The sequence below is a fragment of the Pristis pectinata genome, chromosome 8, assembly GCF_009764475.1.
Source record: "Pristis pectinata isolate sPriPec2 chromosome 8, sPriPec2.1.pri, whole genome shotgun sequence".
Lineage (NCBI taxonomy): Eukaryota > Metazoa > Chordata > Chondrichthyes > Rhinopristiformes > Pristidae > Pristis > Pristis pectinata.
Genome location: NC_067412.1, coordinates 71,714,770 through 71,730,096, shown reverse-complemented (window position 1 = coordinate 71,730,096; position 15,327 = coordinate 71,714,770). Strand labels below are relative to the sequence as shown.

Sequence of the window (15,327 nt, the reverse complement as noted above, 5' to 3'; positions counted from 1 at the left end):
CCATGCCTGTGTCATGCACCATCCCCAGACTTCTGTGGGAAGAAATGAGAGTGCTTGCTTGGTTTCACTGATGCTGATGCCTCAGGGGGACTGTTGCTGCACAGCTGATAGAGCACCAAAGGCCTTGGTATGAACAAAAGAGTCTAAAGAACAAGACCAGAGTGGATAGCACCAAAAGAGACATTTAAAGATATTAAGTTTCCTTATCCTGGGTCGACCACGTTTTGATGATACTGAGGGCAAGCAGAAGGAACTGGGTTGGAAAGCACTGATATGTCCATACCACGATTCTATCTCTCAGCCTTGTAGCATTTTCACACAGCAGGAAGTTTATGAAAGACTCAGTGGGATGGAGGTGTGAGTTTACAAATGTAACCAAGATGCTACCAATTTGTTTGGATGCTTCTCTTTACCACCTTGATGAGCTACAGTAATTAACCAAATTGGCCAAGGAAAATATATTGTGAGTCAGATGTGTTTACATCGTCCCATGAATTTTCCTTAATTGCTAATTCAAATTTTTTAAAAAATCACCTCTATACTACTAAGCTATTTCTAACATGCATTGCTGTGGCCTCAAACAGTAAGATAGCTAGTTTTGCAGTTTGCTTTAGGTAGAAACTGCAAAAACACATTCCACATAGGGTAAGCTCAGCAAGGGATCCTTCATTCCATGTCACTGGAATTAAATCCCTAGTCCAAGAGGTAAAAAGCAAATGGTGTAGCTAATTGACTTATCCAGAGCCCAACAGAGCAACTCCAATAAATTTTGTAAATGAATTGTAAAACGTTTGAAGGGAGAGATAAATAAATATATACAGTAGATTTTCACGGAGAAAGGATTGAATTTGCTTCAGGTTTTGCTTACCAGATTTTGTGACATTATCAAGCCCATTACAGGAAATGGGACTGGAAATTGAGGTTACTGTTAACCCGATGTTGATTAGGACAAAACAATCTTCATTCATGGTAAACAAGACAGAGCATATTTGAACAGATGCATCAGAGAGTATGCATACCCAAAGAGTCATACAATCTCTCAGCACTACGAGTTCCTAGTAACAAAGGCATTTTTGTAGGCTGCTTTCTCTCTACAGCCTGACACATTTTGACATCATGAGCGGTGTTAAGTTATTTTGTTCAACATCAAAAGGATGCTAAAGTCATTCATTATTCTTTTTAATGGTTTAATTCGTGAAAAGTGGACATGTCAAAAATATGCAGCCTGAGTCTTAAAAGCTGAGTGCTGATACAGAGGGAGTTATTTAATTCACATGAACTTATTTTAAAATTATAATAATTCTACTATCTACAAAGATAGATGCTTGACAACTTGAACTGGTGTCAAGTTAACAATCTACACAGGCCAAAGAATATTTATTCCAACATACCTGGACAATTCTTGTCACTTCTATTATTCTGTCCTCAACTCTGCAATTCTGGTAAATCTACAAGAAGTACTCTTCATTACAGGTATGAGAATGAACACAAAGTGGAATTCAGTGTGAACAAAACAGAGTACACATTATAAGTGTACTGACAGGAACCCAGGCATTATTTTTTTTAAGCTCTGCTGTGCTGAATGTCTTCAGTTTTTGTTACACTATCAATGCCCATTAAAAAAAAATCAATTTTCCCAAGTAAAATTATATTCTAAGTTGTTTCAGTGGTAATTTTGCTTCTTGTATTTCTTGATTCCCAGGGTCAGAGAGACTGTAAGGTGAATCTTGACCGTGGTAGAGAAACAAGATTTTGAGCTGGAAGACCATTTGGACTGACATTAAAATTCTGATTGGAGATGACAGACCTGACTCCTTTGGGCAGATCTTCTGCCAAACCACATCCACCCCACCCATCCTGACACCCACTATGTCAAGGAGTGTTTCATGAGGATTTCACATGTTTTCTGGGAATATTCGTCCCTTTGTGTCCTTGAATGGAGCTCATAGCAATTCCTTTGTGGCCATTTACACATTGCAAACGTTCAATGGAGATAATCATTGATACTTCTGGGATATGAATCCAAAATTAACATATTACATTTTGCATGTTTTCAAGTCCAAGTGTGTGCATGAATTAATTTATTCAACTTTTACAGGGATACGTGGATTTGGGATTAGGGGTGGATAATGAGGTATCTGGATATGGTAGTATGGAAGCTAAGTCATTGGCAGGGTAATCTGGAAATGCAGACTGATCAATAACTAGTACTTATGCAGAAAGGATGTCTGTAGACACCTCACAGAAGCATTACCAAACATCAGTCTTTGGTAGCTCTATCTACTGAATTGCCATGACCCTTAAAAAATTTAATCTCATCTAAAATTTTCAATAATTCACTGTAGTCTTCACTGCTGGTATTTGGCTAAACTAAAGCCTAATTTGCACCTTGCATTGGATAAAATATATCCTTTAACACTCTTTGATGTTACTTCATGGCAATTGCAACAGGCTGCCTAAGGAGGTTCCTGTGTCAAGTCTCACTGACTTATGATTCCTAATTCGAAATCAGAAAGTCTCCAAAATTTCTGTCAGTTTACGGTTAAAATGAGTCTGTAACTGTTGTACCATTCACTAAACATCTTTTGCATTCCATGGCGTTAAAAGATTCACTAATGTAGTGTAAGTTTCAGAACTAATTCAATTAGCTTTCCTGTGCATTGTTTTGTGGGGCACATTCTTACCAATACAGTCAATTTCCAATATGTTATATGCTGTTTAAAAAAAGGCATTGCCATGCATTTTCTGTACAAACTGAGAAGTTCACGCACCTGATATCGTTCATGTAGGACATAAGTGTGTGTGTGTGCACTTGCGTGTGTGTGTCTATCATATGCATGTTCCTTACTTCAAATCTGAGCAATGCAGTGTATGGAGAAACACAAAGATTCACAAAGAGCTATTTGGATGTTTGCAGCTCTTTAACCACACTGTGCATTTGTGTATGCATCATACATAAATGTTACACACACACATGCACTACAACACACAAAGGATATCACTACCATTTTAGTATTTAACTCATAAAAGTTCATGCCATGGATGGTCAATTCAATTTCTGCTCCAGTTCCTACCAAAAGGAGTCCAGTCTGCAAGCTTTAATTTTCTTTTGAGAGAGCCAGAGGAGGAGCCAACCAGCCAAGCTTCCTGAGGCACCCCGGAGTGGGTGGGCTGCACTGGCATCCTCATTTTTTGCTGCCTTCCAAGTTGTCATTAACAAGGGCTAGTTCTCAAAAAGAACTTGGCCTCTACCTGATGGACTATATGTGGCTTAAATTGAACTTTTATCGTGCTTATTCAATATAACTCTTTACCTTCATATCGCTTGACTGGACTGCTTTTGTTATTTTTCCGCTTCTTTGCACAAACTGATTCATTGAGCTTCCAGATCAAAGCTGGGGAAGAGCAACTTAAAATCTTAAGGGTTTAACTATATTCCATTTGGTGGGAATGTTTGCACAGGTTATCAGACAAATTCTAAATTCTTGCTGGTCCAAATGTTATCTGCTTGCCTAGTGACAGATACAATGATTCATGTTATCATGTCTTTAAGGCACATCAGTCCCAGTAACTGCAAGTTTATAATGTCATAGAGACAAAAAGCACTGAACCAGGCCCTTTAGCTCACCAAGTCTGAGCCAATTATCAACCATTCATTTACAATAATCTTACATCAATCTCAACTCTTTTATTCTCCCCACATTCTCATCCAATTCCCCCCAGATTCTCCAACCTGGTCTCTAGCACAGAGGCAGCACCTCTATAAGCTGTACCACTGTGCTGCCCAAAGTTTCTTTAAGTAAGATTTTTAAATAGATTTTTTTTAATTTTTTGAATTAAAACAATAATATTTTCTTCAGATAAGTCCTTGAACAGAGAATCAGATCACCCAAGATAGTCATCAGGGTCTTTCTTTAAATATGATTGTAAGGATCCAATGACATTATTGGTTCGTGACCTGATCAAGGCATCCACCATAACCTTCCCACTAGGCTGAGGAGTTATGACCTTCTGGGAAACTGGAGACTCAAACAAGTTCACTTCTACTTTCTATGGTTGATCCAGGAATGCCCTTCACTCTTACGAGACATCTCGGAACACCCTTTCCCACATTTACCCAAGCACCAGTTACCACACAGCTTTCTGAAGGTTGACATTTGCTTTCCATCCAATACCCGTCTACATCCCATACTTGGGAAAGAGAACTATTTAACAATTTTGAGATTATCTCATCCACATGTTAGAGAGTAGGGTATTATTGTACCATTTTCTACTGTGCAAATGAGACTATTGCAATGAATGAAATCCCAGACCAGGTCTACAGAAAACTGCTTTCCAGCAGGAAGAATAAAATGGTGGATCAAGAACAATTGACGATTAGATTTCATTATTAGACCCACTTTACTCTATTCACTTATAACAGCCCCACACTGTCACAGCTGAGATAGGCCAATAAGCCTGGAGCTTCCTGATTTTAATGTCTAATTATTGCTCCACACATTTACAAATTGATCCCTCAGGAGGGCAGTTCAATTAGCTTGTCTTCAGTTTAAGAAGCACCATCTCTTTTGGCCATCTCATGATATAGATTGTTATGTCACGTGTTAAAGTTTCTGTTGCTTTTAACAAAAGTTAGAGGGCAAAACTGTACAAGAGAATGTCAAAAAAAGTAATCACTTATCTAGTTTTTTTCTTGTAATCTTTGTTGACGGCTGTATCCTTCCCCTCTCCTCCCTTCCTCAAAGGCAAGGATTCTATGTAAATAAGAAGAAAATTGAAAAAATATTAACTTCCAGGATTCTAGCAATCTTCCCTTTGATCTCAGACTATGATTGTGTCACTCTTCATTGACCACAGGAACCATTATTGGCATTTGTGACATTTCCTGACAATTATAAGTTGTACAAGTCTGCTGAAGTCATGAGCTTCGGAGCAGAGTGCACCATTCTAAATACTCCGCATTTGAATGACATCATAAGCAATGAAACTGGGAGGGAAAAATATAATAACTGATTAGATTTTCCTTTACCTTTTTCTTCTAGCATGTTGGTTTCTCAGGTCTCAGAGTTCAATCATGTTCTTGAACAAACTGGTAATTGATCATGTAGAGTAAAACATGGCAGACACTTGAATCCTTGAGTCATGGGTAAATCAACCAGCCTGTGAACTTAAGATGATTTTTAAATTAATTATTTTCAATTGTTGTGCATTCTTGATATACCTGTCTACACTTTACGTACAAATATGAGGATGAGGATCTTGGCACAAGATATAAAACATTTCATATCAGTGACTGCAATACTGGTTCAGAAATTCAATGGCATAACACATTTTTCAGTGATATGTTATTAAAATTGACTTTACCAGGCATAGAACATAATAACAACTATTTCCAGGTCATTTCACTCTGGAATTTTGATTGGGCACTTGCCGCTCCCCCACTTACCCACCGCATGCTTTACCTCCCCACCTTCCCCCCACTACCAAGCTCATTTCTGACCAACCAATTTCAAATCTTATCAACTTAACTCTCAGGCAACTATTTCTTCAGATAGGACATAAAACTGAAGCATTGTCCACCTTCTCAGATGGACCTAAAAGATCTAATGGTATCATTTCACTACTTGTGGGATCTTGTTATGCAAAAATTGGCAGATGTGTTTCTCTACATTACAGCAGTAACTATAATTCAAAAATACTTCTTTATTTGTGAAGCATCTTAGGATATCCTGAAATCATGAAAAGCAATCTACATTGTTCTTCAATTGAAGCATCAGCTTGTATAACAGAAAATGTTATAAAGAGGCTCAGGATTGCATAAAATTATGATTAAAACTATGAACATAGGCATTGGTAATAGTAAAATTTTGATATACATCTGTTAATTTGTTAAGAAAATCTTAATTGGATGTCAAATTTTATGTATGAAATTGTACGTTGAGGATTTTCATTAAATGCTAGGTGGATATTCTGCCCCCAAGATTCCCCCTCAGTTGCATTATTTCAAAGGCAAAGGTCCCCAGTGTTTCCAGTCACTCAGACCTTCTCTTGCCGAGTTTTAGTAGGGTTCTATTTACGTGTGTAAATGGCCATTCCAAAGTTATGACGACAGAGCAGTGGTCCCAAATAAAACACCAATAATCTTTGATCTCAGTCAGCTGAATGGTCTTTCCTGCAATGGTTTCAATCATTTTGTGTTGGCACGTAGAAATACAGATTACAAATTCATATTTTAAGATTAGGCAGAGTAAATTTGAGTTTTCACATGGATAGTAATTTCAAGGAGCAATTTTCCTGCCTGTAACTAAATACGTGTTGAATTCGGTCCAAGTCTGTAAGTCTCCTTTTATGGAGCACTTTGACAGTTAAACATGGGTACTTGTACCTAACAATGGGCACCTGGCCACTCCTTGTCATAAGGCTGGCCACAATTCACCATTGAGTGACTAGTAGATTGACTACATTATTCAAGCCACAGTGATGACAGACATGGAGAATGAACATGTCACATTAATGCAGCAATTGAATATAATTTGCAGCTAAGTATGATAAATTTGTGTGTGAAAACTTAGTCTGGATCAGACCATCAGATCTGTGTTATAATTGACTCAGTATGTCAGATGAAAAATGTAATCTCTCATCATCAAATCCCTATAAAATTATTAATACTTTTCTAAAAAAAATCATTCCCAGCTTTTTGGTATGGTCACCATTTATTCCCCATCCCTGAAAATGAGTAACTAACTGCACCGACAGTTAAGAGTCTACCACACTTTTCATTACGGTACTGAGGTCATTTTTATATAAGAACGACAGTTTATATCCCTGACTCTAGGATGTTTCTGATTCTTTTGGGTTCTATGAATAATCTGATAGCTTCATGGCCAGTTTTTCATTGCTATCATTATTTATTTTATTTCAAGTTTTCAAACTCCCATGCAAGGGTTTAAACAGGTGTCCTCTGAATTAATAGTACAACCGATTTTGGACCAATAACATAACCACTACACCAGCATAGTCAATTTTTGTCATATCCAATTTTGACATTATGGTACACTTTTATCATTCTTCAGTGTATCACTTCTTTCCATTTATTGTAAGTAAGCTTCCACTACAATAGGTCTAAGGTGAGTTTTCAGTTCCTGAGGCAAATCTATTGAATTACTTATTTTTGGTCCTTGAGAAAACTGCTTCAAGTGATCTCATTAGTAACTTTGTCATTTATCACCTCAGATCTTCCTAACTTACTTTTTTTCAATTTCATAAATATACTAAGTTTAAAATGCAGAATTAAAAAAAAAATTAACTTCAAATCTCAGTGGAAAACTGTTATGTATATTAACTAAAATTTAACATTTAAATAATTTTCAGTCACAATTCAATTGCTAATCACAGGCCTGTATTAAGTATACCCTTGTAGCTTCAGGTTACAAATGAGATTTCAGCATATTATTCCAACCAACATGCATGAGGAATTTTGACTGCTGTAAACTGAATATCAGCAGGAGTTTCTGCCATGTGGGAGCACTCACTGAGCGGATTGTAGATTTATGAGTACTGCTTATTTTAAGTAATTTGTTTTTCAAAGAGATTTTTCACAGCATGATTCAGGAAAAATCCCATGTGGCCAGTGTTTTGCCAGGCTCAAAGGATGCATATTGATGAATCACTGCTATCTCTGACCTGCACTTCCATCAAGTCCTTCTCAATGGAAGGAATTCTGAATTTGCTTGCTGATGTGTAGGGTACATTGGCAAAGACATACCTTGCATAATTAGCATAAGCAACAATGAATTAGTCAGAGGACACAACATGGATTACTTCTTTGAAGGACAACCATGGATTGGGATGGATCACATGTATCATTTAATAATCCTATTTAAAATGGTCATAAGAGGAAAGCTTCATGCTTCTCTTTCACAATGATAAAATTATCTGATTTATTGATTTTACAGTAAAAAGGACTTTTACCTAAAGTACTAACTTCTTTCAATACAATATGGGTTGAGATTTGTGGGCTGAGGTTTGTGTTGAAAATGGATAGCATTATTTCATTGAATATGTTGACTTCAAGTCCAGGCTATGACATTTGTGAAATCAACACACATAATTTATCTGAGGAAAACAGCAACAGCTTAACAATAGTGTAAATAGAGTATCTGCCTTCCATGGTGCAGAATTGCCCAGGTCTCCCTCAGTACTCCATTGTGGCCTTCTCCTCTACCCAATGCACAGGGGGACTGATATTGATTTGTTTACATTAAAGTAAACTCTTACGCTTATATATGCCCGGAAGCTTCTTTTCTGTTAGTTTATTATTTTCTGTATCTATGTGCCTTTGATGCTGCTTCATTGTATCTATACCTCACTGTACTTGTGCATATGACAATAAACAACTTCTATTATCATTCAGTATTTGCATCCCAGCAAGGTAGCAGGAATTCCCAGAGTAGAGGGTCACCTCCCCAAACACTGGGCCTAATGTCAATGGCATTGTAAGAGGACTTGATCTTTATTTGGTTGACCAGTGGAGCCATGTTGGTAAGGACCTGGTGCAACAAGCTCCCTTTTTCTCCTCCCACTAGATTTCATCAGCCTCTCATGCTAAGACTTTGGTAGAATCAGAGCCATCCCTGGTATGTTATCCCAGCAACACACATGCCAGCTGTGCTGCAGTTAGTATATCTCCATAACAGCAACATTAAAACTTCAATAAAACAAGTGAACTTATTAAAAGGTGTAAATATTTCATGGGTAGCTCTCTCAATTCTTTGCTCAGGGCATGCAAGGTATTTCAATGAGTGCAAGGACCTGGAAAATTCATTTTACAATATCATCTTGAGCTTTTGTCTGTGTTTGGAGAAAACATTTGAGCAATCCAATTATCCAGGTCCGTGACTAGTGGAAAAATTTTGACGACTGAACTAATAATATTATGTGTAACCCAGTATTAAAGCATACTATTGCAAATGCAGATTCCTGTTCAATGAGTTAGTATTAATCTATAGTGACTACAAAGGCCAATAAAATAATGGTTAACAAGAGTCAAAGAAATAGAATAGTATTGACTACATGTTAGGAAAGATGCCAAATGCTGTGAGTTCTTAAAGGTGAAATGATACCAGGCAGGTATTGTATTTCAAATAGGTTCTTATTGATTTTCTAACTAAATCACATTTATTTCAAATTATTTCAATCATATTTTTGCTGAAATGAGGAGATAATGGCAATTTATTTTGTTGGGTCACCATTCAAGGTACTGTCTGATTTTGGTTTCATATATCAGCTTTTTTATAACCCATTTGTTCAAAATCAGAATATCCCTTCAGAATTGCCAGCATTCCCAAAATGGGAATGATCAATTTTCAAATAATTGCATTATGTTCGTGGATTACATGTAAAATGTGAAATTCTTAATCAAACTCGAAAATGGCACAAAGCCTTTGCTGGTAAGTAGAAATTCATATTTTGGTGAAGATAAATATGAGGTGGAAGTCAGTTTGTCTATGTCCTCAGTATAAGAAGAGAATGTATGGATACTGTAAACTGGAGTACTTGAAACAATAAAAACATGTTGCATTGCTGGAGTCAATAAGAGTAGTTTGGCCCACTAGCACAGTATAGCATGGAAATGCTTTAAGTAGCTGCTCAAAATCTTTTTATAATTTCCTCATGTGATTGATATTTTACACTTCTGTCAGATGCATTCTTTATTACAGTCTTTTTCCCTGTATATAGCTATCATTTTCCCGCAGACATCTAGTGAATGAAGTAGAGCTTATGCTGGACCTTTGATAAATGTGTCACCCTCTGGCCCTGAGATACACATCCATCTGTAATTGCCTTCACCATACATCCTTCGACATAAACTAATTAAGTAAAAGTGAGATGATGATCAATAACGTTGCCGAAAAGGTATATTTTCTCAAGATCCATGCTCATGGCAAATAAAACTATAACTGCAAAATACATTAAGTATTCACCATTTGACATGCACTTCTTTTTGGATATGGTTTAAAATAAATCTACATAGTGGAACACAATGGCTAATCCATGACACAAGTCTATCTTTTCACCTCTGAAATTTCTGCTGAATCTAACCAGGATTAGACTTTCACCTTTGTGCTATTACAATGATCCTTTGTCAAATAAATTTGGATTATTAGAGGTATGAAAACATTGACATTATATTACTGGTCTAGTAATCCAGAGTATTACAATAATTGTAGTTATCTAGGCACATGGACTAATAATTTGGAGATGAATGTCACCATGAGAGTTGAGGAATTTAACCCCATTTATCTAAATAAATCTATATAAAGCACATATCCATAAGTTTGACCTTGGAACTCCCTGATGCTTGAAGACCTTATATGACCACCAAAGTCATTCAGGGTAGTAGTACTGACTTTGTATGATTCTAGATCTGTGGGTGACAACTTTTAACTGTCCTCTGAAAAGGCTGATTGTGTTACTTATTTTTGAGGGTAATTAGGGACGTAAAATAAATGGCTTACTTACTTACAAACAGCAGGCTATTGGGCCCATCAGGTCCATGCCAGCTCCCAAAAGTGCATTCACTTCAATCCCATTCTGCCCTTCTTATTTCCCTGCTACTTCACTTTCATTCTCTTGCTGTTTACCAACACTAAGGAGTAGTTTACACAGCCAATTAACCGACCAGCATGTCTTTGGAATGTAGGAGGAAACCCACGTGGTCACAGGAGAACCTGTAGACTCCTCAGAGCCCAGCATCCAAGGTCAGGATGAAACTGAGGTCAGGATCTGTGTGCTTCTGCACTGCTGTGTCTTTCCATAGATACTTGTGGTCCACAAATAAAATACCTAATAAATAATTTCAACCCAGATGCTAGTGAGCAAAAGTCCAATACCTACAAAGAACTTCATTATCAACAGATTACGTGGAAGCACCAGATGGGTTAATTGGAGAAACATTTCCTTCTGAGATGGGGCTAATATTCATCCATTATTTGGTGTACAGTAGAATGTCTACTTAGGTGACTATTTTGTTTGATTTGGGAAACTGAGAATGTATGAAAGTTCCTCATTTTGTAGACCATGTAAATAGCAAGTAAAGGACACACCCAAAAACTTTCATGACTATTTCTTATCTCACCACAGCAAGCATTGGAGGCTAACCTTACGAACCTTGTGAAGAGGAATACTGAGCTGGAGTCACAGATGGGCAGACTCATTCAGATCTGCCAACAAGTGGAGGTGAGTTCTTATACTAGCAAGTTGGCTAACCTTACTGAGGAACAAAGTAACGCTAACAATAGGTAATATAATTTTATGGCAGCATGCTGGACAGCATATAGATTTAACTACGTGACTTGTAACCAATGAGATTTGTTTCCTCATAAGCGTATCGGGTGGTATCAGTCTTCAGTCTTTTGGAGAACAGGGAGTTAATAGGAGGTCTCTGCATTTCCTCACAAATGAGAGCTTTGCTGACAAGTTAAAGAGGGTTATAGGAGATTGAATGAACCACTACATAACAAATGTTGATTTGCTGAGTGAATTCTGAGATTTCAGAAAAAGATTCAGAGGCTGTATGTTTCCTCTGATTGTTTGAAGGTGGTTGTCTTTATAGCAAGTTTGTAATTTTTGAGTGGGAAAAGTCCTTCAAAATCGTTCTTATTAAAAATTTGCAGAAACGAGAAAAAACTTTGCAGAAAAGAATCCTCCGGAAAAACAACTTTGAAATGTTTGCCTCACACAATGAACCCAAATGTCGAGTAACAAGTATCTCACTGAATCCTTTCAAATATTTTATCTGTTTGATATAATATGCTGTGTTTATGAATACTTCACAGACCAACCATAAGAAAATTATCCTCCATGTAATTTATCATCTCTATAACATAGTGCCTAAAGCTACCCCAATCCTAGAATTCCATACAAGCCCTCTTTCCTCGACAATCTATAACACAACTTAACAAATCCTAATTGAATTTTATGTTCTTTCCTCTTTCAACTTTGATATACTGTACTGTGTTAGATCACCTAGATTATCTATAAAGATATTAATACTAAGGCAGTACAACCTCCACTATAAAATATATGGCTTGAAATTTCCCTGTAGTATTCTTGGCATTCCAGTTAATATGTTCATGCCAAATTCTGTATGCACAATTTAAAGAAGTTGTTAACATATCACTTTGCACTAAACATGGAACCCAGAGGAATTTTGTAAAACACTGTAGGAAGCTATGAAAGGTTCCATCTAATTACTACTTTTTTTCCATATAGGTATATTTAAAGTTTGAGATGTCAGCCTGACTTCACTCAGTACAACTATGACCACTGAGACAAACACTCCAGAACAAAAAATTCTAGTCTAGACTATTTTGGAACAGTGATAATAGATGAATAAGGTGCCTTCCTTTGGATGAGATATTGAGCCAGCACTCCATCTGCTTGATTTAGTAGTTCAAATATTTACTAAGTATCTTAATGCACACAAGGATTTCTACTGATGCTCTGTACAATATTTTTTTCTCACATACAAAAATGATTGAATATTTATCATTTCATTACTGTTTGCGGAATCTAGCTGTGTGCAAATTAGTGGCCATATCTACTTTTAAAAAATTGCAGATCACTGCAATTAAAATAAATTTATTGTGTATCAATTGCATTAGAAATTTGAAGTACAAAGCAGCCTGGTAAAAATTCACATCTTCTTCTTTAGTTACTTCATCTGACCTGACACACTAATAAGCAATGCTTTAAATTAACTTCTACACCTCCCTGTTGTTAGTCCTTGGCATTTTAATATTCGGTCTAGATGACTTAATCTAGCAAAATGGATGTGAATCCACTTAGCATTTGTAGGCATCAATTCCAGTTTCTCACTTAACAGTACCAGTAAGACATGCACTTGTTTTCAAAAGTGGAAGATCATTGTATAATACAGATTTACTCATCAGCAAACCTGACAATACTTGCTCAAATTGCAAAAAAAAAAGGGGTATTATTTACTTTTATACTGGAGTAAACAAATACCGGAAGCAGCACTTACCCATGCCTTCTTTGCATAGCATCCTCCTCCTCTCCACAAAACATTTGTGCTTTGGTTCCCATTGATAGTCTAATTCCCAAGAGGATCTGCTAAATTTTTGAGCTAAATACAAAGTAATTTCTGACAAAAATAAATTAATCCGAAGTGGTAGTTTTGTAGTCTCCAAAAACCTACAGAACATTTTATCATATGTATAATGACACAGAAAGAGGCCATTCAGCCCATCATGTCCAAGCCAGTTCTCTGGGAGCAATCCAATTAGTCCCATTCATTTCTCTTGATTTCCCTGTACTCCTGCAACTTACTCTCACTCATACATGCCCAACAACTCCCCTGTAAATTTTCCCTTCATTGTGGGAGGAAACTAGAGAACCTGAGGTCAGGATTGAACTCAGGCTGCTGAAGCTGTCAGGCATAGTGCCATACCAACTCAATCACAAATTGCAGTGTAGCCTCAGCAAGGCTGAGAATGAAATGTTACGCAATTGCTGACAGCAATTTGACTGTAGGACAAACAGACAATAGATGAATTCCAAGTGAGGAGTGTAGTAGTACAGGAAGAACCTTATTATTATCACATCATTTATAAAAGGATAACCCTTGATCCCTTTATTTCCGAAATGTTCAGTCAGTAGTACTGGTTCAATTGATAAAAGCCCACCTGGGAGCTTGGAATTGGATTCAGTCCAAACAGGCTAATGGATGAAGATGCAATCTTCCTCTGCTGATTGAGAATGCATGATGGGACAGTGCAAAGGGTGCTTCACTTTTATATCATGCTCTCTAAGATCTGAAAAATCTCAGGAGGAAGCCTTATCCTTTATCTAACCAATGTTTGTGTTCTCGGAATGCTTGTGCTTAAAAATATTTCAAGCAACGATGTAGAATAATGATAATGTATCTGAACCAAATAGATAATAGCAATCCCAAAACTCATTTCATAGTCTGTCTCATATCTCAAATCATCTATTACCTTTCAATCAATTTCTCTGCCAAAGATCTTAAAGTTCCCTCTTTAATTTGCTGTGCAATATAAATACATATCAGGGAAATTCAATCATGGCACAGATGTGTAATGACATTATGAATAACATGAAGACTGATTCTTTCTCCTGGAACAAAAATATTGAATAAAGTGTGCTATCGAAAAATAGCAGAATTTGACAGAGAAACTACAAACCAAATCTGGGAAAGGAATTGAAAAGGCAAGCAGTTCAACAGAGCTTACAGAATGGATAAATGAGGCTACTTCTATTTTACTGTAACTGTCATAAATATTTCTGACAGCAGAGTTCACAAAATAAATTGACCTGTTGAGGTTTATAGCTGCTTATTGAGGCACACTCTATTGCTGAGAAAGGCCTGTGCTTTTATTTCTAATAAAATACACTTCTATTATTGTTGCTTATCTTCTCAACCACCAAGCCCTCAGAATTTATATCATTAGCTTAATGAAAGAGGAACATTTTGCTTTTCCAGTTTTATCTGTATACATACAAAGAATTATTTAGTTAAATAACAACATTGTTTTCTGCTGGACCAAAGTTTGAGGCCCCTTACATGAAGGTGATGTTTCTGTTGCCTTGTCCTTGTGTGCCAATAGAGTCTGTATCCACCCCTCCCCCTGTCAAAGTCAGGGCATCTGGGGTCCACCTGAGGCCAGCCACTTGTGTCAGTTTGCTTTAGGATTTTTCCTGCCCTGTTTGTGCAATGTCTACTGAGGCTAATGAACCAGCAATCCTCAGGCAGTCTTTTACAAAGAGCAAAGCCTTCAGAAGAAACTGGATGACATTTTGAGAAATCATGATGTAACTTTGTGTCACCTGCATATGCTGTTATTGCTGCAAAAAGTACACAACTTCTCTCCCCACTAAAAGGATTTATCGATGAGAATAGTTTTCTTTTTTAATTAACTGATATGGGACATGAGCTGCTCCATCCATGAGTATTTGAGAAGTGCTGTCACATCTCAAAATATATACTTGACATTCCTATTATCTCCATATCACTCTCTTTTTCAAAAGACAAAAACTGAAGCTAAAATTGTTTTCCACAGTAGTGGCCTTACCAAGTGATTATTCTTCATGAGTTGCACTGGCCAGTGAGTTTAGATGGAATATTTAATTTGAGATGGGATCACAATGGACTTTCAATGGATTTCCAACTGGGACATGGAACAGGGCCTGATTTGCATCCTATTCCTCCTTCTTTGGACGTAATTCAGAGAGGAGAAGGTTATGACCAAGGTGAAAATAAATAAATCCTAGAAATTTTTCACTCTA

General features: G+C 36.8%; 1 protein-coding gene across 1 annotated transcript in view; it reads left to right on the top strand.

Annotated features, from left to right (window-relative positions):
* mid2 (midline 2) overlaps positions 1 to 15,327 on the top strand; it is a 102,834-nt gene that overhangs the window by 57,216 nt on the left and 30,291 nt on the right. The window contains 1 exon segment of the mRNA XM_052022239.1: positions 11,143 to 11,238. Coding sequence (XP_051878199.1) covers positions 11,143 to 11,238 — 96 coding nt within the window.